At 37.5% G+C, this 26,983-nt stretch overlaps 1 protein-coding gene across 2 annotated transcripts in view; it reads right to left on the reverse strand.

Annotated features, from left to right (window-relative positions):
* The window catches only part of LNPEP (leucyl and cystinyl aminopeptidase), a 107,716-nt gene that overhangs the window by 41,530 nt on the left and 39,203 nt on the right, over nucleotides 1–26,983 (reverse strand). Inside the window, exons 2-8 of one of the 2 annotated variants that reach the window (XM_082623774.1) lie at nucleotides 19,190–20,030; nucleotides 14,603–14,741; nucleotides 13,143–13,274; nucleotides 5,493–5,613; nucleotides 4,428–4,582; nucleotides 2,669–2,782; nucleotides 915–1,049 (exon numbers count right to left, since the gene is read on the reverse strand). In XM_082623774.1, coding sequence (XP_082479900.1) covers nucleotides 915–1,049; nucleotides 2,669–2,782; nucleotides 4,428–4,582; nucleotides 5,493–5,613; nucleotides 13,143–13,274; nucleotides 14,603–14,741; nucleotides 19,190–20,030 — 1,637 coding nt within the window. The remainder of the gene's footprint in view (nucleotides 1–914; nucleotides 1,050–2,668; nucleotides 2,783–4,427; nucleotides 4,583–5,492; nucleotides 5,614–13,142; nucleotides 13,275–14,602; nucleotides 14,742–19,189; nucleotides 20,031–26,983) is intronic. The other variant, XM_082623773.1, reaches the window with a different exon arrangement.

The raw sequence follows: 26,983 nt of genomic DNA on the forward strand, positions 1-26,983 counted from the left end.
CTACCTAAACAAAATTTCCCTGCCCATTAGTATTCCTGACTTTTTCTTTGCAGACCTCATCATCCCACTCTTGCCCTATTCTATTGTTCCCATTCCTCTTTACCTATATTCTTCCTATTATTTAATTCATCTCAATTTCCATTTTCCTCCAGAAAATTTCTCTCCATAATCACAGGCAAAAATACTCTGTACCATTCAATTAGCACGTACTATCTCTTACTGCTTCACAAGTACTTACCACCTAAACTTTGAGTTTCTTGATGACATGAACTCATATGTTCTGTATATCTTCCTCTCTGTGCAGGACAAGAATTCAATTTATTGATCTTAATCTGATAGCCAGACTAAGGAGGTCAACAAGCTGTAACATTCAGCCCTCCTTCCCCACACAAATGTGAGTGGCACTGATATCCCTATCCTGTTCTCTTACGATGATCCTAATCAGGTTTCTATGTTTCTGTTTTTGCTTCACCCCCAAACCTGGAGTCTATGTTTCTAATTCTAAAACAAAATCTTCAATTCTTAAAAATCTCCTTTTGCTTATTTGTTTTGGCAATTCTGACTTTGGAACACACCTCAATCCTGAATAACACAGCCAAGGGCTTAGAACCTTCCCTGAACATATTCTACCTACAAATCTGGACAGTGATCCAACTTCAAAAAATACATTACTAAAAGATCTGGTTAACTACCCAGAATACTAGTTAGAGAACTTAAAACAAGAGACAGAGAAAGAAAGAAAAACCCATATATAGTTAAGACCAAGATTTAAATAGAAGCAAACAGCTTAAAGTTTAACAGGATACCTGAAAATAACACCTATTTAATCTTTAAAATAATCTAAATCAAGCAGCTTGCTCACATATGAAATTAATTTGTAACCTACTCCAGGTACTTTTTGTGTATAGCAATACCTTAAAATAGGAAAGAGAATCAAACATTTCTTCAATCTGTTCTGAAGACTGAACAGATAATGATGATATTGGATGAGATGAATTCAAGGAATCTTTCTTCAGGGTTTTAAATCGAGCATCTAAGAAATCTTCATACTAGCAAAAAATGAAACAGATTAAGAAACCATGAACAGTATTAAAGACAGAGGCAAGTATAGTAATTATTTATATGAATTAGACTAATTACTGTTTAAGGTCATTATAAAAAATTAACTAGCTTCACTAAACTTCAGAAGTAAGCTTTTGAAAATGTAGGAAGAATGTGACATTTATGCATATTCCTTAAATTTGAAAGTAGAATTATAACCTCCTGGCCCCATGGAAAACAGTGTTTCCTAAACAACAGTATAAGCTGAGAATTTATTACTAAAGCAACCAAATGCTAAATCCAGATATTCAAAATGAATATTTAAAAATGGCTAGTGTATATTTGTAAAATAAAATCTGAAATAAAAAAAATAGGAACTGTTCCTTAAGCTGATTTCTCATACATAATCCAGCTTTTCTGTTAAGATAATATACATTTCCCTTAACTAAGGTTCATTCGAAGTAAAATATAACTCTTAAACAGCAAGAAGTCTGAAAGCTCAGTAAATGAGCTCCTCTAGAACGTATATTAGAAGTTTTTTTAACATTCTGGGCACCACCAAGTGGTGAAACTGTATATCTCTTTGCTTAATTAAGTAGCATACACAGATTTAGAATACCTTGCTTATTAATATTCTAGCTTAAAATGAGTTCATTTTACCACCTGAAATTTTTGAACAGGCCCTACATAAAAATTTCAAATTGAAAGGTCCAACAGTACTCTCTTTATTTTTTTTTTTTTTGACTTTTATTGGAGTATAGTTGATTTACAATGCTGTATTAGTTTCAGGTGTATAGTAAAGTGAATCAGTTACACATATACATATATCCACTCTTTTTTTTTTTAAATTCTTTTCCCATATAAGCCATTACAGAGAGTATTCCTTTTTTGAAGTAATCTTGGATCATATATTCAGGAAGTTTAATAGAAAGTCACAGAACTTTAGAGTTGAAAGGGATCTTTATACTTTTCCACCTACTGCTTGAATTATTTGGCAATATCTGTCATATAAGACCTAGTGTGTCCAAATATCTCTAATGACAAGAAACATCTCCAGAGAGTCTAAGAACATAGTAACAATATTTTCATGCTCCCTGTAACAGAATGGTGTTCCATGTCTTTGAAAAGGGCACAAAATATGGTTTGTACCTAAAAAGAGCAAATTATTTGTCTGTATCAACTTATGTATCACTGTTGTAAGAATGATCACAGTGATAACAGAGAGACAGCATTGCTACAAAATGTCTTAATTTTTTTCTCTTTATACATACGATAAAAAGTTTTGTTTTGCAAAAAAAGGCTTTTCAACTCTATCTAAATTCCTTCAAGCAGAAGGGCCACATCTATTAAAATAAAATGTAGCAAAGCAATTTAAAATGTTCATCTTAATGACAAAATGTAAAATAATTTCACAAAATTTCAGCTTTCTGAAATACATCAGTAAATAAAAACACAATTTTCACTGTCAAATCTCAAGAGGTATAGAGATCAATAACAAGGGTCAATTTTATCGTATCTTTCTAGAAACATTTTCATTACTCCAAATGAATGGAAAATACATGTTGGATATGATTTGGCTATTTTTCCCCCTGGCATTCATAGTAGGCCTAACAAATAGTGTACTTACACTGGAGAGCTCTCCGAATATTTTTTCCAAAGAGAAATACTCCATGAAAGTAGCAAAACCTTCATTTAGCCATACCTCGTTCCACCACTGCATTGTTACCAGATTACCAAACCACTGTGGGAAAAAACAAACTACTAACCAATTTTACACTCTCAAGAATTTCCTAATAATTGAATTGTCAAATTAATCACCTATAACCAGATTACAATTACTGAAAAATATACTTATTATAGTTAACACAAACTATATTCAAATTAAAGACTTGCAAATAAATTATATTTGTAATATAAATTTACTTTAAAAGTAAAATTGCATAAATTGTATAAATTCACTTTAAAAGTAAAATAAAAAATTTAACATTTTACCTTAAATGAAACAGGCAAGAAAGACAATTAGCATATTTATCAATTTAACACACGTTATATACTAGGTAAACAAAAACGAGTCACCTCATGAAAAGTAAGATTTCCTAGATAATGAAATTCTACTTTCTAATGTCAAGTTAGTAATATTATTTTCCATTGTATTTACAATCATCATGACAACTAAAAAATAAATTTCTATATGAGGGATATTCCTATAGTCAGAGAGCCTGGACTGCAGGTTTCTCCTCAGTCACCCAAGTTGAGGGCAGTATTTACATGATGCAAAACAGAATTCAAATAACATTCTGTAAGAAATTTGGCATGCATACAAATAAATGAAATCAGAAAGAACTTTAAATGGCTTTTTCCATGAGGTGGTAAGAAGAAGGAAAAAAACGATACGAGACTCCCTTAAAAAATGCATCTCAAAATCCCTGAAATAAAGAGTGGTAAATAAAGAGTGAAATAAAGGGTGTGCAATTTAGTCAGTGTGGCCAAGGGCTTGTCTCGAACCATCAGCAAAATGACAGGGTTACTAGGTACTGAAACAAAACACCTTTGAGAATTACAAAAGCATATTTTTCAGATATTATCTTAAAACCTATTTCAGAGGAAGATGACTTGTAAGTCCTAAAGAAGAAGTAAATGAGGAACACTCCCCCAGGGGTGATGGCCGGACCCAGAAATAACAGACCTACAGCAGATCCCCCCAAAAACAACTTGTCTACATGCCTAAAACTGTAACAGTAAATAAGCATAGGCTTCCTATGCCAGCACGTCATGAAGCCCTCATGAGGGATGTAGGGCGGGCTACAGACTGTGTCTGAGGTAGGCTGTCAACTGCCAGAGCATGTCCCACTCTTCCTCCACATCCTCCCACCATCACAACACCCCCATACCATACCCTACCCTGACAAACACCTCATCGAGGGCACAAGAGAGACAAGGTGTTGGGGAAGAAAGAGGGAGGTTCATGTACTCATATAATTTTCTTTCTTTTTCTCTGTCATACAGAGTACCTTCCCTCTCCTGAATTAACTAAGAACCCAGTTTTAGCAGGAGACAAAACAATAAATCTAGTCCTGACAACTACAGTCCAAGAGTTGTAAGAAGAAGAGTACAACTCAGGGAAAAGGTTTCTTCCCCACCAAGTTATGAAAAGTAAGAGAGATAATGGATGTGAAAATGCTTTATAAACTGTAAAACCCTATACAAAACATTAAATAGCATTTTTATCCGAAAATTAAGTTTGTTTAAAAAGCATCATATTATTATGAAAGAAGGCAATACTATAATAAAAAGCTGAATTATTATTAGCATCTAAATGTATTCTAAAACTCTAGGATATGAAACAGACCACAGGTGTGAGATATAACAGCCTTGGTTGCTGATACCTGATGGGCCAGCTCATGAGCGATGATTTTAGTAACCAGTTTTTTATCCATCACTGAAGAAGTATTATTATCATACAGAAGTGTCCCTTCTTGGAAGGTGAGCAAACCCCAATTTTCCATTGCTCCTGCTTCAAAGTCAGGAATAGCCACCAAATCTGGACATAACAAGAAAGAAGTGATCAACTTTATCCCATCTAAGGCACTCCCTAATTAAATCAAAATATTTTACCCACTGGTCTATCACTGAATCAGAAGGCAGTGAATTCATTTATACTCCTAAGGAAAGGAACCTTCCTAGCCCTGTATGCTCCTCACCTACCTGTCAGCTGAGGAAGACCTGATCAACCCCCTGTAGAGTCACTGTTGCTCTGTCCCTGAGCAAGAGAAGATACCTGGGCCTCCCTGGTGGCGCAGTGGTTGAGAGTCCGCCTGCCGATGCAGGGGATACGGGTTCGTGCCCCCGTCTGGGAGGATCCCATATGCCGCGGAGCGGCTGGGCCCGTGAGCCATGGCCGCTGAGCCTGCGCGTCCGGAGCCTGTGCTCCGCAACGGGAGAGGCCACAACAGTGAGAGGCCCGCGTACAGCAAAAAAAAAAAAAAAAAAAAAAAGAGAAGATACCTAATTCCTTCACACTGAAGAAGTTCCCAGAGCAAGGAGGACAAAATGCAGGGCCAACGTTCTTCTAGCTAAAACCAGCTCCATGTTGAACAGCACTGAAATGCTCTTGCTTTCCTGAGCTCTCATTACTCCTATTATTTGAATTAGGAATTTCTTAGGAAATTAGAATTAGTCAAACTCCAGACTAAGCCCTAAGCAAATCCCCACTTACACAGCACCTTTGAAATAGTCCCATAAACTTCTAAGTGTTTTAAGCTCCACTTTCAGATACATCCATGGAATCTAAATAATCTTAACAAATACAAACAATTTTGAAGGCAAACAATTAACAGTGTTTCTTGGTTTTCCTTTAAAATAACTTTGGCAAAAGTTCTTCCGAAAAAAACATTTGCAACATAAATCAGTTATAATGATAATGAAAATCAGAGGCACTGTTTGATTCTTACCCAGTTTCTTTAGTGGGTATTGAATTTCAAAGTAGTTTTGATAAAACTCAAGAAGCTTCACAGTTGTTTCCAAGGCATGGTGAGCTTGACCAATCTTTTCTGGGACAGCATATATAGAAACCTAAAAGGTAACAGGTATGATGTAAAGACAGGTACAATTAAAATGGCATGATATTCAGGTGAACACTGTCAAGATTAGCATACCTGAGAACTACATAGAGGTATACGAGATTTTTCAGGACAGCAACTCTCACTTATAGTTCTTTTAACCCCTATAGGATTTAGCAAGTCATTTCCATACATACAACAATGTTAAAAAAAAAAAGCAATCAGTAAGTTTTAAGTTAACATGATATCCAAAATAAACTATTTTATATCATATAGCAATTTATAAGCATCTGCCTGTTTAATTTTATGATACTCTTCTCTTCCTCTCCATTACCTACAACGGCCCTTCCTTGTCTATGAGCTATCAAACTGTGAATTATTTGAAGGCCAAAACTAAGTTTTCATCCTTTTAGCACCTATCACAGTGCCTGGCATCGAGCAGGCATTCAATACAGAGAAGTCACAGCTTACAAGGGAGTTAGTTCTAACATAAACACCTAAGACAGAAATGTTGAAATTACCCTGGGAAAACCTATTAGAGACCAACACATTCTCTTTCAGTAAGTATGGCACAGCCAGTTTTTCTTGGAAGCCTTGGAACGGCTTCTTTTTTTTTTTTTTTTGCTGTTGTTGGCTTGTTTTTAAGGACCATGTTGTATCAAAAATAACCATACCCAGCAGAGTGAAACACTCAGTGAGTGGCACACGGTAACTAAAACCAAGTAAGCGGATACTGGGATTCATGCCCACACAGCCCACTCACTTCAGGGCGCATGCTCCAGGGAAGATGCAGTTGCCCACATTACTTAAATTGTTATTCTTTCTCTCTTCTTCTGATTAAGTGCATAAGTTAAACACATATGATGTAACTAACTATAAATGTCTTATCAGTAAGTATCAAAGGCAAAATTTAAGCAATTACATTAAAAGCAACAGGTTTTAAAAAGCAATATTTATTGTTTTTCAATTGACTGAAAGAAAAAATCCCTCTGTACTCAACTTGGGAAAGTGGGCTATGGACAAGACACTGCAGAAGATAAAAACCTCAAAATAAAGATCCCAGCAGGTGGGAAATAGAGACCTACTGAATAATTCATCATTTGAAAAAATACATTGGTGAACTCTAACCCCAAATTATTTTTGGTCTTTCATTAAAACACTGAAAAACAGTCAACAATTTCTCAGAGGTCAAAATTTCAGCTTTAATTGTCTTTATGTGGGGCCTTAGTCTATAGAACATATGCATTGATCAAAAAAACATGGAGGTAACATGGCATTACAAATTAAATATAAAGAAAAAATTTTAAGTAAACGAACAACAAAATTAAATGCACAAGCTCTGTAGTTAGACTGCCAGGTTCAAATCTCTGCTAGTTGTGTGAAATTAGTTAACCTCAATCTCCTTATCTATAAAATGGTGATAAAAGTAGCTCCTATCCTCACAGGGTTGCTGTCAGGATTAAATGAATACGTATAGAACTTAGAATAGTGCCTGACACAAAAAAAGTGTTCAATAAATAGTAGTTATTATCATTACTACAAATAGAATCCCATCAGAAATGGGGTAAAATATGTATGAGCAGAGATTTGTGGCAACGGTGACAGGAAGAATGAAGTGTTAGGAGTTCAGTTAGCCCATTTAAAATACGTTACTTTCTAAAGTAACTATGGAAGGAATTTAATATCACATCATGTGGCCAAGTGTACTTCACCAGCCCAGCACTCGAACATCTGCAGCCCTTGGTACAGGACTGTGACCACAGCTTATTGAATTCAGTCACCACCTGCCAAAGGACCAAGCACACTTCCTGCATCAATCCCCCTGTGAAAGTGTTAGCACACAAGCACACACAACGAAGTCTGACATATTCTTTTTTTTTTTTTTTTTTCGGTACGCGGGCCCCTCACTGCCGTGGCCTCTCCCATCGCGGCGCACAGGCTCCGGATGCGCAGGCCCAGCGGCCATGGCTCACGGGCCCAGCCGCTCTGCGGCATGTGGGATCCTCCCGGACCGGGGCACGAACCCCGTCCCCTGCATCAACAGGCGGACTCTCAACCTCCGCGCCACCAGAGAAGCCCTGACATATTCTTAAATCTAACTACCATTATAAATGACTGTACCAAGATCACTTGGAATTTGAGACCAGTCTTTATTATTTCTGCCTGTTCTTTCCACACATACATATTTTATGTTCCAGTCAATGTAACCATCTAGAAGATGCTGTCCTAATAGAAACACCACCCATATACTCCAGGTTCCTCCTCAAAACATCCTTCTCCCAAACACACCATTTGGCCCCTCCCATCACTATATGCGAAAGCATCTTTCATTAGATGAAAAGTTAAGGGAGAAAAAAGAAGTTCACATGGAACTGAAATCTGACCAAAGGATCCACCGAGTCCCATTTCTGGAATACAATGACTAGGAAGAAAGGTAGTTTGGCATTTTCTCTTTCCTTCTACTTCTCTTCCTTTAAAAAATGTGCTGTGAATTCTCACTAGAGATGAATGGTCAGGTCATTACAATTATTATCATGCTTGTTTTAAGAGCAACAGAAGCAGTAAGAAATAAACAAAGAAAGCAATCTAGTTCAACAAAGAAGTTTTGACCAGCACCCTGCACTTGGTAAGAGCACTCTAAACACTGTTAAATGCAAGTCAACTGGTGCTCAGGCCTTAAGGCTTACCACTTAAAACTTTTCCTACAACATCTCTTGCTAAGACCTGAGAGATTTATAAAAGACACAAAAAAGTCCCCTAGTCAGCTCTCAGAGAGAAGAGTTAAGACTGAGGAATAGCAGATTCGTTAGGTTTAACTTGCTCTGCTCCTTAATTTAATAAGAAGCAAAAACTAGATAAAAGCAAAACCAGAACCAAACCTCATCCCCCCAAAAGAACAACAAGACAGCCTGCAAGATTTATGAAGATAGAAAATATTGGAATCTTCCAAGACTAAGTTTCCTGAAAAACACCAGCTTTCCTAAACAGACAGCTGAACATACAAAAAGCATAAATTCCTTAAAAAAAAAACCCCAAAAAACAAAAAAACCTCACCAGAATGAAGTCTATCCAGAATAACTGATTACATGGGACTTGAGACTTTAGTAGAATGATATAAATTACATATAATGTCCCTAGTTGGTGGAAGGATACTTGAGGAAATGTTGTTTGTGGAGCTAAGTCATGTTCCTGACTAAATAAGAATAAATTAAAATTATAACTTCACATGGATAATAGTGTTGAAGGTTCTGTTTGGATGTTAAACAGACATGATGTCCACATCTGACTAACCACCAATGGATTCTGATTCTACAAATTAGACCTGTTATGGTAAAAATGAAATCAGGCAATGGCAACAACAAAATAAAAACCTCAAGACAAACTAATGAAGTGTATTTCAAAACTAGCCTAGAATTTTCTAGGTAATTCTGGCATCCCTGAAGGCAGAGAGAGGTTTAAGGAACACTGAATAATGGACAGAAATGATAAAACAAATGTTCTCTCTTTCTTTAGGTCTTTGACAACATAGTAATCTTTATCACTGAACAGGCCACATGTAATAATCCACAGTCAACTTTGACATTTTCAGTTGTTTACTATGACTGACATTAATAAGTAAAGCCCTACTGCCTTATTCCTGAATCTTGTGAAATAGGCCTAATGTCAAATATTACAAAATAGAACATATCCTAGAGATTACAACATTTTAGTGGAACAAAAATCCTTTATTAGACTCTAAGTCTGAATTTCTGATCACCATACCTACAGAAATTACATCATTTGTTGTAAGAAGCAGTATATTGTGATAGACAGTGAATTCTGACTATCATTCACTGGCTAAGCAATCTAGGTCAATTACTTAACCTCTCTGGTACACTGTTTCTTCATCAGCAATATGAGGCTAATGCCTTCCCCTCATTTGGTTTATAAAATAAAAAGATGTTTATAAATGAGAGCTCAAGACAACTGCCTGCACAGAGTATAACTCCACACATGCTAGAGTCTTCCCCATTTCCTAATAAAAAGAGAAAGTTAATAAAACAGTTGTTTATTTGTAATTTTTTCAAAATACATTTACTACTGGGTAGCATTAAAAATGATAAAGGTGGGCTTCCCTGGTGGCGCAGTGGTTGAGAGTCCGCCTGCCGATGCAGGGGACACGGGTTCGTGCCCCGATCCCGGAAGATCCCACATGCCGCGGAGCGGCTGGGCCCGTGAGCCATGGCCGCGGAGCCTGTGTGTCCAGAGCCTGTGCTCCGCAACGGGAGAGGCCACAGCAGTGAGAGGCCCGCGTACAGCAAAAAATAAAAAAAATAAAAAAAAATAAAAAATAAATAAAAAAAATAAAAATGATAAAGGTTATTTATATTTATATTTATATATACAAGGGAGTTTACATACATACAAGGGAGTTTCTCTGTGTGTGTATTACTATCTGCCAGGTACCAAAGATTTTACAGGAATTTAAAAAACTTAATCCTTGAGAGAGCAGGGTAATATAGACAATATAGTATTAGAGTTGTGGAAGGTGAGGTTTAGAGAATTACAGAGCAGTCTGCCCAAGGGCACATAGGTAGAAAGCTGTATAGGAGAGATCTGAACCGAGGTAGATGCCAGAGTCCATGTTTAACCATGCTGCTTCCTAATACATGTAAATAAAAAGCAAAACAATTCACTTGAAACTCCTCTCTCTCTTTCAGTCTCTCTCTCTTTCCAGTTGACCCTTGAACAATGACGGGGTTAGGGGCAACAACCCTCGGAGCAGTTGAAAATCTGAGTATAACTTATAGTCAGTCTTCTGCATCTAAGGATTCAAACTACGGATCATGTAGTACTGCAGTATTTACTATTGAAAAAAATCTGCAATAAGTGGACTTGTGCAGTTCAAACTCGTGTTCTTCAAGGATCAACTGTTGTGGACAAAATATATATATATATATATGTATATGTTTTATATATATGTTATACATATATGTTATATATATGTTATATATATGATATATATATATATAAAATATATGAGGTATATATCTGAGCAGTGAATAATTCAGCCTGACTAGATGAAAGAATTCCACTGGAGCAATTGGAAATATAACCGAATTTATGAGGGCCTTGGATATCACAGAATGATGAGTTTGAATGTAATCCTACAGACAGTAAGAAGCCAGCATAGCTGCTGAAAGAAAGAATGAGAGAGGGATGGAGGGGGAGAGAAAGAGAGAGAGGGAAAATAAAAAGCCTAGACTACATACATTTTGAGATACAATAAAAAGTGCTAGGGATTTTATATCAAAGAGTGTGATAAGAACTACAACAGAGATGTAACTAAAGTGCTATGAAATATCAGAGGGAATGATTAATCCCAGCTGGGGAAAGAATGAAAAGCTTCAAGGAGAGGGTGGTACTCAGCTGGCTCTTGAAGAAGCAACCTGATTTAAGATTGAACCTTTTAGGTTTTATAAAGGCTGCAACATCTGCATCAAGGGCTAAATTTGGGGTGCAAAACTTGAAGAGAGATTAATTGATTTTTTTTCAGGATTAAACCAGTCTTAATATCCTTTCGAAAGGATTCCAAAAAACTCTTTGGTTTAGACTTGCCAAAAACTCTTTTAAACCCAAAGGTGAGCACTTACTCAATGTAGTCCACATTACCCTTGAACACGAACAGGTCTCCATCCTTTGAGCATAAGGTCATATGGCAGTGTTATTGCTGATGAAGAGCCAGATAATCCTTACCTCACCCCTTCTCTCTTAGAGTTAATGGAGTAGACATGATAATCTTTTCTAACAGAAGGAGTATGCCCCTCTTAATTAGCAAATAATAAGATCCAAATACACTGTGATTAAAATAAAGTTCTTTGGTCTGGAAAGGAAGCCCAAATCCAAGTGAATGTGTTCAAAGGGTAGAAAACATACCCTGGTGGGGATCAAAAATATGAAAAAAATTAAAGAATTCCATCATATTTCTATCAAGAAAAATAATCACTTTTAGCTTTAAAAGACCCTTTTCTCCTATGTTGTTAGTATGTGAAGATATTAGCTTTTTAAGGTCTTTACAGTGAAATTAAGGCATAAAATCCAATCAAACAATCATTTACAGACAGATTCAAATGACGAAGAAAAGCAGAGGAGCCTAATTAGAACAAAGGGTCTATCTTGACAAATTACAGACATACCAGACATTTAAACAATCTTCTCTCTTTAAGATGAAGAAAATTCAATCAGGACTTGCTTTTTCAAAAGGTGCATTCAAAATGACTTTTACAACTTGGAGTTTTTCTTCTAACTAAATTTTTATGCTATCTTTTAAGCCTGCACAATCTTCTAGATTTGCTGCTGTCCAATAAAATGTTCTGCATTGATGGAAATATTCAATATCTTTGATGTCCAATAAGGTAGCCACTAGCCACAAGAATGCTAGAAATGTGGCTACTGAGACTAAGGAAGTGAATTTTAAATTTAATTAATTTTTGCAGCTTTAGTGATATAATTAACATATAATATTATGTAAGTTTAAGGTATACAACATGTTCATTAGATACACTTATATATTGTGAAATGATTACCACAGTAGCACTAGTTAACACTTCCATCACTTCACATAACTACCATTTCTTTTGCATGGTGAGAACATTTAAGCAACTCTCTTTGCAACTTTCAAATATATAATACAGTGTTAACTATAATCACCATGCTGTACATTAGCTCCCCAGAACTTATTTATACCTGGAAGTTTGGACCCTTTGACCAACATCTCTCCATCTCCCCCACCCCTCAGGCCCTGGCAACCATCAGTCCATGAGTTCAGTTTTAGATTCCACACCTAAGTGAGGTCACATAGTCTTTGTCTTTGTCTGTCTGACTTATTTCACTTAGCATAATGCCCTCAAGGTCCATATATGTTGTCCCAAATGGCAAGATTTCCTTCTTTCTTTCTCATGGCTGAATAACATTCCATTGTGTGTGTGTGTGTGTGTGTGTGACTTCTTTTTCATCCTTTTTACCTTTGTTCTTCCCTGACCAGATAATATAAAATTTCCTGTCTTCTAACTCACAAATTCTTTTTCTTGCTTGATCCATTCTGCTGCTGATGGTCTGTATTGCATTTTTCATTTCATTCACTGTATTTTTCAGACCCAGAATTTCTGTTTGGTTCTTTTTTTTTTTTTATGATTTCTATGTCTCCGCTAAACATTTCATTTTGTTCATGTACTGTTTCTTGATTTAATTAAATTGTCTTTCTGTGTTTTCATATTATACAGCACAGTTCTAGAGGCTTTCTTATACATATATTGTCTTACTGAAATTCTCTTATGAAAGTAAAATTTAAAGGAACTTAAAAATTATTGATTTTTTAGGTATTCAAATAATAACAGTAAATAACAACTAAGTAAAAAGTAACACGGCTGGTATAAAATGTCAGAGCTGTGAACCAAAAGATTGTTTTCCTTCATAAAGCATTTACCAGATATCATGAAAGGATTCCTCTCAACCTCCTGTGAATATAGGTTTTCAAGACAATTACCACAACAACATACATACCAGGGTTCCATTTATGTCCTGACTCAGATTCTTCAACTCCCCCACAATGAAAGCAACCAGGTAAGTGCTCATCTTCACACTCTCAGAAAACTCATCCTGTACAAGTCCATCTTCCATAATGACTGATGACTTCTACAAGCAATGGGGAAAATGACAGTTCTGTAACTATGAGAATAAATGACAGTGACATATAAACTGGGAAACTGAAGATTCAAATAGGAAATAAGTAGTGAAGATGCGGGCATATTTTAATCTCTCAGCACAAGTTTCCAAACAACACGGCCCTCAGTCTCAGTCTGTTCTACCATCCTTCATCATGAGGACATACTGAGTACAGTAAAAATCCTTAAGAAGTTCCTAGTCTCAAACAATGGCTTTAAATAAATGTAAGTTAGAAACAGTAAGTAGCAGTGGCTCTGTTTCTCCCCTTTAAAACACCATCAAAACCAAAAATCCTTCCTTATGACCTAGGAGTACTCCATTCTACTGCTACAAATACATTCACACAAGAATGAGCTACAGCTGGTTAATCCCTCCAAATGATCTGAAATGGCTTCGTAAAGGACCGTGTTGATGACCACAAGAAGGCTTAGTGGGATTAAAGGTGATAAGTCACTAGAAAAGTCTGCAGTAGACACAAGATGAGGGAAGGCGGGCAACCTTGCAGGATTTTCCAACCGTGAATTTAAAATATGTTTTGGGTTACTAGGCAAGTAAGCATTTGACCTCCCTTAGAGAAAGATTAAGGTGAAGAGTATGGCTAGGAGTAGAGCTGCTGAAGTGATGTCCTTGTCGAAGGACAGACCATGTCCTCTCCTTGACTCAAGGGCTGACTCATAGTCTGTTAGATGTGGCTGCTCCTCCTCCCCAGTCACATGGCTTCTGAGAGGTTCCTATCGGCTGCACACAGCTCTCAGGTGTAACAAAAGGACCCACCCCTAAGTTCTGTTTAGCATAAAAACAATTCTGCCTGATTTCACCCCCACTACTTCCATGCAGAGCTCACAGCCAAGAAAGATGTCCATGTTCTTGTTGTTCAACCTCCATGTTACCATCTCGATTTCTCAGTAACCAGTAAAACACCAAGGTCAATCATGATTCAACACTACCAAATATCACTGTTTAGAATAGTAAATTCACCATGTCTTTGAAAATATCACTGTGCTCTTTAGTAGCAGTTCACAGTATTAATATTTGCAGAACTTTAGTACAATAGCACAGACTTCACATTTCCTGCCCATTCCTTCCACATCCAGTCTTTCTCTTTCCTCAAGTGCTTCTCAGGCTGACTTCCCAATTGATTCCAATACATATTTTACTTTTATTTAAGCATTTTAAGAAAGAATAAGAATGTATATGATTTTAATCATTCTCAACAGTATGGCAAAGAAGAATTCAAGTATTCAAAACAAAGAAAGAGACCTACTCAAAGATTTTACATTCAAGGAATAGAACAGTACCTTAGGCATGTTTGATAAAGCAGTGTATTGCTCATCTCTTATGATCCTGATGATAAATGTGGCTTTAAATGCTGGTTCATCAAAACAAGGAAAAGCAGATCTTGCTGCCAAGGGTTCAAACTGAGTTGCTGCAAAGTACCTAAAACAAATGCAAATCCATCCAATAGTTATTGAGTACCTACTATTCAAGGCACCTTGCCAAGTTCTAGGGATACTAAGATAAATATCATACAAGCCCAGACATTAAAGGATTCTCAATCAACTGGGAGAGGCAGAGGTTATACAGTAGAAACTTATCAGGCTGCGAATCATGTCCTAATAGTGCGAACAAAGCAGTGGAAACAAAGGGTAGGAAACAAAAGTCTGCCTAGTGGTAGAGACACTGTAAGGAAACTGGTGACAAAATATGAAGAGGGCCTTTAAAAATGAGGAATATTTGAAAAGGTAGAGAAAGGAAGACAGTGCAGCCTAGAAAGAGTAGGAAGCACAAGGAAGGACTGAGCAGTGCATATTCAGGGACTGGGGGTGGGTGTCCAAGGTGGCTGGAGATGAAGCCACAAAGATAGGCTATAGCTGGCCACTGAGGTCTTAAAAAGGTTTCTGATGAAAGATCACTATAAAAGATTGTCATCCATTGCCATTATTCTCTGTACAGACTGTGCCTTCATAACACTAAACCTCACACTCACAACCTGCACTTTCATGAGGACTGAAAAAACTAGGTGTCCTATAGTATGCTGTTGTTCTTTACTCTCTTCAGAAATGAATCAAAAATTTTCCTCCTCTCCTACAGCAACAACACTTGAGAATTTAACTATAAGTCCTCAATTAAAGGTTGGGAGAAAAGCATAAAAAGAGGAGAAATGCAGATTTTTAGTTAAGCAGAAGAATAAAATAGATCTGCATTTGGAAAATCATACAAACATGGTCATAAGAAATCAGGACACGTGTGGCCCTGGTGTGCACATATCAGCTACCAGTCAATATGGTACATAGATAACCACCACTGTGGACATGATTGCCTCGCTTGCTTAGGACTTAGTCCACCTAGAAGGGTGGGATAGGGAGGGTGGGAGGGAGACGGAAGAGGGAGGGGATATGGGGATGTACGTATAGCTGATTCACTTTACTATACAGCAGCAACTAACACAACAATGTAAAGCAATTATACTCCAATAAAGATGTTTAAAAAAAAAAAAGGCAAGTAGAAAAGAGTGTAAGATTTAGAGTCAGAAGACCCAAACTCTGCAACTTACCAGCCACATGACTTCAGCAAATCAGTGATCTACATCTCATTTCCTTATTTGTTAAACTAGGATCAAGGTAGGACCCCCTACCAAACATTTAGGGTTTTTGCTAGAATCGAATAAGACTATTCATAGTAACAACCACTTGTATGCCATAAATTCCTACACAGATGTCTATTATAAATGCTGGATAGTCATAACTCTTCCTTCAAGCTTAGAATTACTGTGCTTCTGTCGTAGTAAGGATTTGCCCAAATAACTGTTTGTTAGGGTAAACTGCAAGAACGACAGCAATCAACATATGTGAAACAATTTAAAAATATGTTTCGAACTTTCCATTTCTTCACCCAACTCCCAAATTCTTACCCAGTTAACTGAAGATTTTGGAGGAGGGCCACAAGGGACCAAGGGATAAAGTTTGATGACATCCATATTATTCATATGAGAGTCTACTTGGACCATGATTTTGGATAAAAACTGGATTATAATGTTCTAAGACAAATAAGATCTTAAATTATTGTTAAAAGAGATGCAATAAGAACTATCTTACATAGAAGTCCCTTTGCAAAGGCTGCTGCTTGATGATACTTATAACCTATTCTATCTAAGCTGAATACCTCAAAGCTTGTTCTTTCATTAGTGACTGCATTTGCCTTCAGAAATACTAGTTGCAGTTTGAGCACCACCTCCAGGAGCACTGAAGACAGTTATGAATTAGCTGAGGGTCAGTAAGAGAATTCTAAGCACCGGTGATAACAATGGGTAAAGAGGTGAAAACTAAGGAGGCAGTGCACCACAGTGGTTAAGAATGTGGTCTTTGTAGTTAAAATGACTTTGGGTTTGAGTTCCCCTCTGCTACTTGCTAGCCATAAGATGCTGAATGAATTACTTCATGTGCCCCTGCTTCCTCATCTGTAAAGTGAATAAAATATAATTTCCACCTCTTAGTGAGTTTGACAAGATAAAAGACTAAACATATAAAATGATTGCAACAGTTTCTAGCACTTCAGTTCTCAAGTAAATATGGGCTGCCATTATCACTGGAAAGTGAACATGAAGTTCATTAAGGCAGGTGAGGGCTGTGAGAGAAAAAACGGCCCAGATCTTGAAAGAAATTGAACTAAATCTTGTTAAAAATGAGGAACTGCTGAAGGATCATAAACCAAAGACCAACGTGGTCAGGTCTGTACTTCTAGAAATAGTCTGGCAGCAGTGTGGAAGATGGGGGAAAGAGGAGGGGGAAAGCTGTAGTAAGATTAGAGGTCAGGGGTCCAGTGAAGAAGATGAATCAAGAGTTCGAGAAAAAGACACTGAGAGATTGAAGGACAAAGAAATAAAACACATCTGCAGCCTAAATTCCTTTGCTAGTTTTTTAGTATCAGTTTGTTATCTAGAACCTTACATCTATGGTCAATAACTTCTAGACTTAACTGCAAGCTTACTGACCATCTCCACTTCTTAGATGACACAGGTAAAGTTCCTTTACCACAAGCAGTGTCAGTACGTTTGACATTTACATTTACTTTGATTTTCCAATCAATAGGAAATATATCCCTTAATTACTTTAACTACTTGTTTTGAATTACAGTTTTCAGGCCTCTTGAGAGGTATAAATACTTAATTACTTTATCTACTTGTTTTGAATTAGTTTTCAGACCTCTTGAAAGGTATAAATAATCTTCTAAACTTCTATCTTGCATCAAGATATACAATCATGTGGGGCATCCATTTTATGGAACCAGGTAGGTTAATGGATTTATATATTTTTTGTAATAGTAGAGTTTCACAAATTTTAAAGTACTATTTAAAAAAAAATACTCTATTTCGTAATTTTAAGAATGTCTTCCCATAGTATGAGTGTGTTTCGTGTTTGGTAATTGCAATCATTGTTGCTTTTGTTGTGGTCGTCCATTTACAATGTTTGGTGTCAGTTTATTTATCTCCTGTAAAAATAAAATATAGTGTGTGTGTGTGTGTGTGAAAAAAAAAAAAAGAATGTCTTCCATTTTTCTAGCATTTTCCACGACTCAATCCAGCCCACAGCAAAAGGGTCAACAAGTGACCCTGTCCAAAACCACCTCGCTCTGCCACACAACATTGACTCTTCCCACTACATTTAGGCAGGCCCAGGAGGATCCGAGGGCAATAATCTGATTGGAAGAGGTGACTAGGGTATTTGTCGTAAAGGTCTGATTGCATACTAAGAACACTGTTTTTATGTATATCCTATAATTCCTAGAGATGATGGAGATTATAGGAGAAGTAAAGCCGAGAAGCCCCAAGCTATCCCTGCAATTATAAATTTGCTTTTCATGTCAGATCTCATGGCAAGAGCCAGCATGCCATTTATTTTAAAAGTATTACGCTAAGGGGAAAGAGAAAAATTACTTATCTGAATAGGACTATAGATCTTGCTTTGTCTCTTTCTCTAGTTAAGAAGGATCAAAAAACTTAAGACAGATTTAAAATATTCATTTCTATTTTTCTCAATATACCAACATACATTAGCCAAATGGCCATCAATGGTAATTCACATACTGGTTTGCAAAGGAACATGAGAGAATGCTCCAATGCACTAAGCAGATCTGACAAGGACTTTGTACACGTAAGAGAAGTGACATTACTGCTACTTAAGAATAGTCTGTATGCAACTGTGCACTGCATCTTTCCAGAAATTCAAAGTACATCTATGAATACTAAGATTAAAGAACAAAATATATGGTTTAAATGGAGAGCTGAATAATTTTAAGTCGCTTTTTAAAAATGAATCTCTCCAAGATTTCTTTTTTTTTTACTTTTCCATCAGAAATCCAAAACAGAATGGCATTAAAAAAACAAAAAACAGCAAAGATACTAAAAATTACATATATAAGTATACAACACTTCTTCATGCTTTCTTTCTCCATCTCAGTAAGCACCTCCTAAAAGTTCCACACAATAGGAAACTAAGACTGAAAGAATAACCTGTATTCTTCTATATTTGGTTCACATGGAGACCTTGAAGGTGATAGAAAACTAGATTCATCTTATAAGATATGAAAAGCTCAAGATAACTTAAGTGTTTGTGATAGAGAATGTAACTGATATAATCCTTGTCCATTTCCTTCCATTAGCATGCCCCCGGCCCCACCGTGACATATCATATATATGATACATACTCAAGGCTTTGACTAAGAGAGAAAGAGTATACTCTTCCAAATCACCATTCTACTATTTTTCACCTAACCTCTTAAATTAAAAAAAAAAATTGCAGTTAATGTCTCTAGTGTGGGCAAAGGGATCCACATTGCAGAAGTCATCAGAGAGCAAAGAAGCAGAATCATTTAAGAGGGCTACATACTTTTTCTCATTACTTTCATCTGTGTAGGAGATGCCATAAAACCCACAGTAAGAACTAGATATATTTGCCGAATACTCTATCTTCAAGGTATAATTGTGTCCTTCAAGAAGGGCCTCGGGGGCAACAATGGCGATTTGTTCATGAAATGGATATTCCAGGACATCAACTTGTTTTTCTTGGCTTGAAACTGCTGACATAAAGGTCACTCTTGAAATATTATGGCCTGTGCTGTGAAGAACTATGTTCCATGTGGCCTGAAGAGCCTGAAGTGAAATCGTCACAGAGCCCCTGAATGTCATCGAGGTTAGGTTTGGGTGTAGGTTAAGTTCATAGCGTACTGGCATAATGGCAGTGGGAAGCCTGATTTGTGCCCATGGAAACAACTTCCCATTAGTTGCAATTGGCTGAATTAATCCCATTGATTGGTTTTTTTTATGGCAGCCTTCTTTGGTAAAGGTACATCTGGGCAGTAGATAAATCACCATGATTACAGAAACAGCAACCACAATGACAAAAGCACAGACCACCATGGTCCTCGCAGACGGTACTGAACAAGTCCCATCTGAGCTCTGCCTGTAGCCGGCTGCACTGTTTCGAAGGCCCGAGCTCCTGTTCATGAAGGACATGCCCAGCAGCTTTGCGGATGACTCATAATCCTCTTCGTCCTCATCCATCTCATGCTCACCAAGACCCCGCACCAGCAGTCGTGAACCCCGGGGCTCATATTCCACCTCATCAGGCTCTAGAGGATGTAAACAAGGTTCTTTGGCTAAATCCACCACATCTGGTTCTTCCTCAAACATGCTGTTTTCAATCATATTCCTGGGGAGCTGAAGCCGATCTAAAAAAACCAAAACATAAGGACCAGGCACAGAGTTAGAAAAAAAAAAAAAAAGCTCATAATACCACGTTTAATCTAAGGATTTTTTTTTAAATCACTAAGACTTATTTCCATCTCAGAGGTGCTGAATTAAATGTTTATAATACTCTTGTATCATCCATTAAAAACTCAAGCATAGATAAGAGCATATCACAGTCTTAAAATAAGAAAGCTAAACAAACAGGCTAGTATCAAAAAAGGCAGTTGAGATTAAATACTGATTTCCTTAATACACTCCTGCCCAACAACCTGGGCCCTTGTCCTGAGCTTTAGAGGGCTCTGCTTTTGCCCGCCTCTAGCTGTGCACGTCCCCAGCCGGGTGAGGAGTCAGTAAGATCAAAGAATGCCCATCCATAGCCCATGTCCCTCTTCTGCAGTCTAGGTACCAGAATCCCCAGAATTCCTGCTTAAAAGGCTCAAACCTGCTTCTACGGCCTTTGTGGGTCTCCTCTCTGAGTCCCATTCTCCCTAGGGAGGACCACAGCTGGAATGCCCATTCATAGCTTGAATGATGGGTAAGCAACAGGCTGGATTACTTATTTCCCCTTGGAAGAGGGATGTTTCTGTTCCACAGCAAACTGCAAGGGTCAAATTATATAGGAAATTTCCATAATCAAGAAATAATTTTTAGGACTTCCCTGGTGGTGCAGTGGTTAAGAATCCACCTGCCAATGCAGGACACATGGGTTCGAGCCCTGGTCTGGGAAGATCCCAAATGCCGTGGAGCGACCAAGCCCATGAGCCACAACTACTGAGCCTGTGCTCTAGAGCCCGCGGGCCACAACTTCTGAGCCCGTGTGCCACAACTACTGCAGCCCGCGCACCTAGAGCCTGTGCTCCGCAACAGGAGAAGCCACCACAATGAGAAGCCTGGGCACCGCAACAAACAGTAGCTCCCGCTCGCCACAACAAGAGAAAGCCTACACGCAGCAACAAAAGACCCAATGTAGCCAAAAATAAATAAATAAATTTATTTTAAAAAAAAGAAAAGAAATAATTTTTAAAAAGACGAAAGAATTATAAAAAATCAGATAAAACTACAATCCAACCTGTCTTTTCATGCTTCCAGAGCACTTAGAAGTACAAGAGATTCCCCTCTGTAACAACCACATAATACACCATAAGTGTAAGTGAATCCTGGGGTGGGGTAGTGGTGGGAACTTTTAAAACCACACCAAAAAGCTGCACTCTCCAACTTGCCAAGAATCACTAAGAAAAAAAAAAAAAGACTCAAAAAGTAGAGGAGTAAATAATAGCATACAGATAAATAATTCCTAGGGCTAGATTGAAAGTTTGATCAATGAAACCCCCATTAACCTTTCCCTACAAGGTACTTTATACATATCATTTCTAATCCTCACAATAATTCTATAAAATGGCAAGTATTATACTATTTCAGACATAAGAAAACAAACAAGCCAAAAACAGAAATAGGAGTTAATTTACCTTCACAAAGTGACAGTTATTTAGTCACAAAACTGATACTAGAGCTCAGGTCTAAAACTCTGATCCCCAATTTTAGATTCTTTCCATTATTATATTGCATCTCCCTACTCAACTAGCTCAAGGGATGAGAGCTTGCACCTATTTATTTATTTTGTATTTGGCAATGAATTTGCTTCGAGTATTATTTCACCATCAGCAAGGCAAAACTTACATAAAATTCCTTAATATCTAGCTTGACATAAATGCCATGTGTTTAGTGCTACTCATAAGTACTAACTAAAGAGGGGCAACTCATAATACATGAAACCAAGTACCAATAAACATCAGGATAAAGTTTAGTGTCTTACTACTCCAAGTGTGGTCTGCGAACCAGAGCATCTACATCACACAGCAACTATTTATAAGAGCAGACTCTCAAGTCCCTTCCCTTAATCTGAATTTTAACAAATCCTCAGGAGATTTATGTGCACATAAGTTTGAGAAGCACTGGTCTAAGCCTTCTCCATGGTCAGATCCCGGGCAGCATTGGACTTTGCATCCTTGCGTGTGCTCTGGCCATCCCAACTGCTCGCTCATCTGAGACAAGACAGGCTGCTCTTCTATGCCATGCTCCACTTCTGTTTTCCTGTCTGTTCCCTTTGCCTGCAATGTCATCATTTCTCCCACCCCAGTCCACCTAGTGAACACTTGTTATCCCATAACTCATCTTAACTTGCTACAGTGTAAATTTAAAAAGTTATTTTCTTTTTGTTTCTTCCTTTTTCTTTATTACCTTTCAAAAATACATTTTCTTTTCACTTCATCTCACTCCTTTTAGCTTTGGGGAGAACAGAGACTCCAATGAGGTTGCCTTTTCCTACCTCCTCTCCAGCCCCAAATTTTTAAAAGCTATGCTGCTTTAAAAGTTTTCTCTGAAAAAAACTTTTAATCACTTTCCAGGTGTGTGGGTTCAGCAATCTGCCGTCTACCCATCTCCTGTGACTTGTCTAGAAATGTAAGAAGGGTGACAGTTATAACATTCTGCTTTGGGAATTTAATCTCCTAAACTTCCTACAGTGCCCCAACTTCTTGTGACATAATTTTGTTTTGTTTTGATAGTTAATTGTGTTTGACACTCATTCATTTCATTAACAGAGCAAATACTGCTGTAATTGAACTCAAAAAAATTTTTTTAATTATTAATGAACTCTCAGTGGTTAGAAATTTTCTGTGGTAGTTTTAAGTACCTGGTACAGTAATGCAGATTAGGTTACTTAATTTGCTTTTTCACTTTACAATGTCTAAAAGGCCTTTCTGACTTTTTTACCTCATATGGGAAGATTATGTTCTCTTAGGTATTTGCCCATGTGTTCTGTTCTTTATCAGACCTGATGCCTGAAGTAGACAACTATGGGGTCTGAGCAGTTTTATGTAATAAATTTCTAAACTAACTGTAGGCATAATCTCAGCTTAATATTTACAGCATTCCCATACCTGAATTACACCCCTTTAGAACTTTGCTTTTCTGCCTTTGATTTCTCAGCCATGCCCTGTTTAAAGCCAAGGGGTATTCTGCAGTCTGACCATTTTAGCATCTCCTGTCTGCACTTCATTAACTTCCAAATCTTTTGACCAGGTCTTAGTCAGATGCCTGGCAATACCCAGATAACTTAATTTAATTATTTATTACCCAATCAGGTTAATACCTATGCAGAATTTTAATCTTTCGTAAATGGAACACATCAACCCATCTGCTGTATTTTTACTGCATATTAGAAGCAAACTTTTGTATGTGTGTACAATCATATCAAGTTAAATACATCAAACCAAGGGAAAACACTTTTATTACAGGTAGCCCATGAAGACTGTACTTCAAGTCTATTTAAGAAATCTTGCTTTGGATTCTTAAGTGAGTACACTTTGATCTCAGCATTAAAATTTTAATGTAACACATGACTACCCCTTGTTCTAAAGGGATTTATTTGTATTGAAAGAAGGGATCCTAAAGAAACAGGAAATTTTCTAAAACCTCTTAAATCCACATATACAAGCTATCTATAAGCCCCAAACAAAGAACGTCCTAGTTGAAATATTTCGGTTTTAAATAACATAGGCCCATGTGGTTATAATCTAAGAAAACTGAAGATATTTCTTTTCATCAGATACCGTGAACGGGTGCTCCTTGATGTTGTCTGTGGACCAGTGCCAATCCACAAACTGTTTGTTACCCGTCTGCTACAGGATACACACAGAAAATTGGTATTTAAAAACTTTTATAGCTAACTGACAGTAATGTTATATCTATCGAATTTAGTAATTTTAAAAATGGAGCTTATATTTTACATGTCTTTTTTTATTTCAGTTTTCCAATGATTCATTTTTTTATATGCTACAAAATTTCTGCAACAAAAAAACAAGGAACCTTGATTCTTCAGCTCAGATAACATGAGAAGCAATGGGCTGGATTGTCACTATTACGGCAATCCAGGTGGATATAAAGTTAACAACTATTACAGTAGCAGTGGAAGTGAAAAGGAGGGAATGAGTACAAGTTATGTTAAAGAGTGAGAATACACAGGAACTGATGCTCTGTTGGGCTGGACAGGCCTGTAGGATGGAGACAGAGGGAAGTCTATTCAATTCCCTATGACATTCTGGCTTGGATAACTGGAAGAAGGAATGCCACTCACTGAGATGAGAATACAGGTCTCATATTCTCCCTCTTAATGTATGTGTGTGTGGTGGTGGGGGACTGAGAATGGAGTTGTGGGATGGCATTTGGTATGGGACATGACATATTTATCTGTCAGAGAGCCAGATGGAGATGTGTGATTAATAGCATACTTTAGAGTTAAAAGCCTAACTTTAGACAGAGGTTCAAATCCTGGCTCTTCCACTGACTGCTTGATCTCAAACTGGTTAACAAACATCCCTTAGCTTCAGTTTCCTCACCTATACATATGGAAAACAATACTATTTTGTAGGACTGTTATAAGGATTATGTTATGTGGGCCTGGACTCAAAAGAGGCATCTGGGTGGAAAATTCTGATTTCAGAATCAGCTGCATATACATGATAATTAAAATCATGCAGATAGATGAGACTACTGAAAGGGAAGTAAGAGTCAGGAAACATCACCATTTAAGAGGGGCAGCAAAGGAGAAGAAGAATGTACCAGAGGCAGGAAAATCAGGACAGTAGAAAGCAAAGGAAGAATTTCATGAAGAAGGAAGTGGTTGGTGTTAAATGTCTTAGAAAGGTCAAGTACAGGGGACTTCCCTGGTGGTCCAGTGGGGTTAAGACTCCACGCTCCCAGTGCAGGGGGCACGGGTTCGATCCCTGGTTGGGGAACTAAGGTCTTGCATGCCATGGGGTGTGGCCAAAAAAAAAAAAGAAAGGTCAAGTACAATGAAGCTGAGAGAGGCCACTCGATTTGGCAACCAGAGAATCAGTGACTTTTATGAGGCACTTTCAGTGGAGCAGTGAGAGCAGAAGCCTGACTTCGGTGGCCCAAAGAAAGAATGCGAAGTTAACAAGGCAAGGCAAGTGCTACAGACAATTCTTCCACGGTACACAGCTGTGTACCAAGAGAAAACATAGGGTCAAACTAAAAGAAAATACGGCATAGAGAAGTGTTAAATCCTTTTGTTTTTGTTTGTGTCTAAGATGGAAATAACTTAAGGTGTATTTTTGTGAGGAAGGAAAAGCAAAGAACAACAAAATGTGAAGGTGGAGCAGACAAGGGGAAATGCTGGAGGAATATTCCAGAGGGCTAGGAAGACATCAAGAACTCCAGTAGAGAGACTAACTTCGATGGGAGCTGGGCACTCTCCTCCTCCAGGCCTGGAGGACAGGGGGTGGAGTTTAGGGAAGAAGTGTGGATACACAGGAGCACGCAAAGCTGAGGGTGCAAACAGCAGAGAGCCTCCATGTTCTCTGTGACAGAGGTGGCAAGGCCATCTGCCCAGAGCCAAGGCAGTTGTGGAGAAGGCATAGGAGGCTTGAGGAGAAAAATAAAAAACAGATGCTATAGGAGAGGACCAAGCAGGGGTGACCCAGGGACAAAGCATGCCTGGAAGTTCAGTAAGCCCACCTGAATTTGTCATACCTCCTGTCTCTATAAATGTCTTTAGAGTGCTTACCAGCCCAGGTCTAAAAGAAGAGAAAGCGTATTATATGTAGTATTTTACCATAATTAAAATTTTTTTTAAATGAAAATTTAAAAAGAGAGAGAAAGCAGATGGTTAATCCAGGGTTAAACATGTAGGGAGGACGTGATGAGAAGCTAAAGGGAAAATGCACAGAGGGCATTGGCAAGAGAGTAAGTGCTTAAATGAGGGTTCAGTTCAGTTTAGAAAAGGGGACAAAAAGTAAAGCTATGGCAAACAACATAGTGAACGATTCGAATAAAAGGAGCAAACTTCCCACAGACAGTAGTCCCTTTAAACTGCTATCACATTTTCTGAGAAAATGAAATGAAATGGGATGTATTTTCAAATCAACAAACCAAAACAACTTTAAAGAATAAGCCTAATCTAAATAAGCCTTCTTGGGCAGATACAAGAATTGGTATATTCAATTAGGTATACTATAGCAACTTGCTATATTCAAACTAGGCCCTAACAATAAAGGACTACTCTTCTTCTGAGGCCCTTAAGACATATTTGTATAGAACTAAAAGCTCCATGTGTGAGACAGCATTTATATCTTCTAGACCATTTCCAAATGGAAACTTCATTAAATTTCTAAAGGGATGGCTAATTATCCAATAAAGTAACTATTTTTCTAATGAGCAATCCTTTTCCATCAAAAAGAGGCTTTATTTTAAAGAAGTTTAAGCTGAAAAAGAAAAGAGAAAGACTAGAATTTATAACAAAAAAGTGATTTTTCTATACAAGTCCTATCTGGCAAAACATTACCCAACCCCCAGACCACAATCAAAGAAAACCTCTTCCTATTAACCACAAGGCCCACTTTAATAAGTTACAAGTTTAGATATATCATTTTCTCACCAGGATCTGAAGGGCAGTCATTAACACTGAATAACTTTGGAAGAAGTTTTAAGTACTGTAGTTCCTTTCTCTGACACATCCTGTTTGCTTACACCTCAAAGTATAAGCAGTGTCATAAAATACAAACACAGAAAGTCCTGCATACATTCTTACTTTTGCCACTAATAACAGTGCGTTTTCACAAACCTCATTTAATTTTCCAGTTGACAGGCCCAAGGTCATAGCCCAGGATGCAGGATCCAAGTAAGGTCCCTCTCTCTTCCATTCCCCTCACCCCCCTTGTCTCCTTTGTGAAGAGAGAAGAGAAGTGAATGGACAATTGGGGGTGGGAGGTGGGACGATCAGAGAGAAATGATTCAGTTCATGAGCACCATAAGCTCACTTTACCTGTTTGGTTCTAAGAAAGACTAAGATTTATTTTTCCCTTTCAAGCTACCCTAAAGTTCACTTCAATACATATAAAAATGCTGTGGGAGA

The sequence above is a fragment of the Mesoplodon mirus genome (assembly GCF_964341445.2).
Source record: "Mesoplodon mirus genome assembly, chromosome: 5".
Lineage (NCBI taxonomy): Eukaryota > Metazoa > Chordata > Mammalia > Artiodactyla > Ziphiidae > Mesoplodon > Mesoplodon mirus.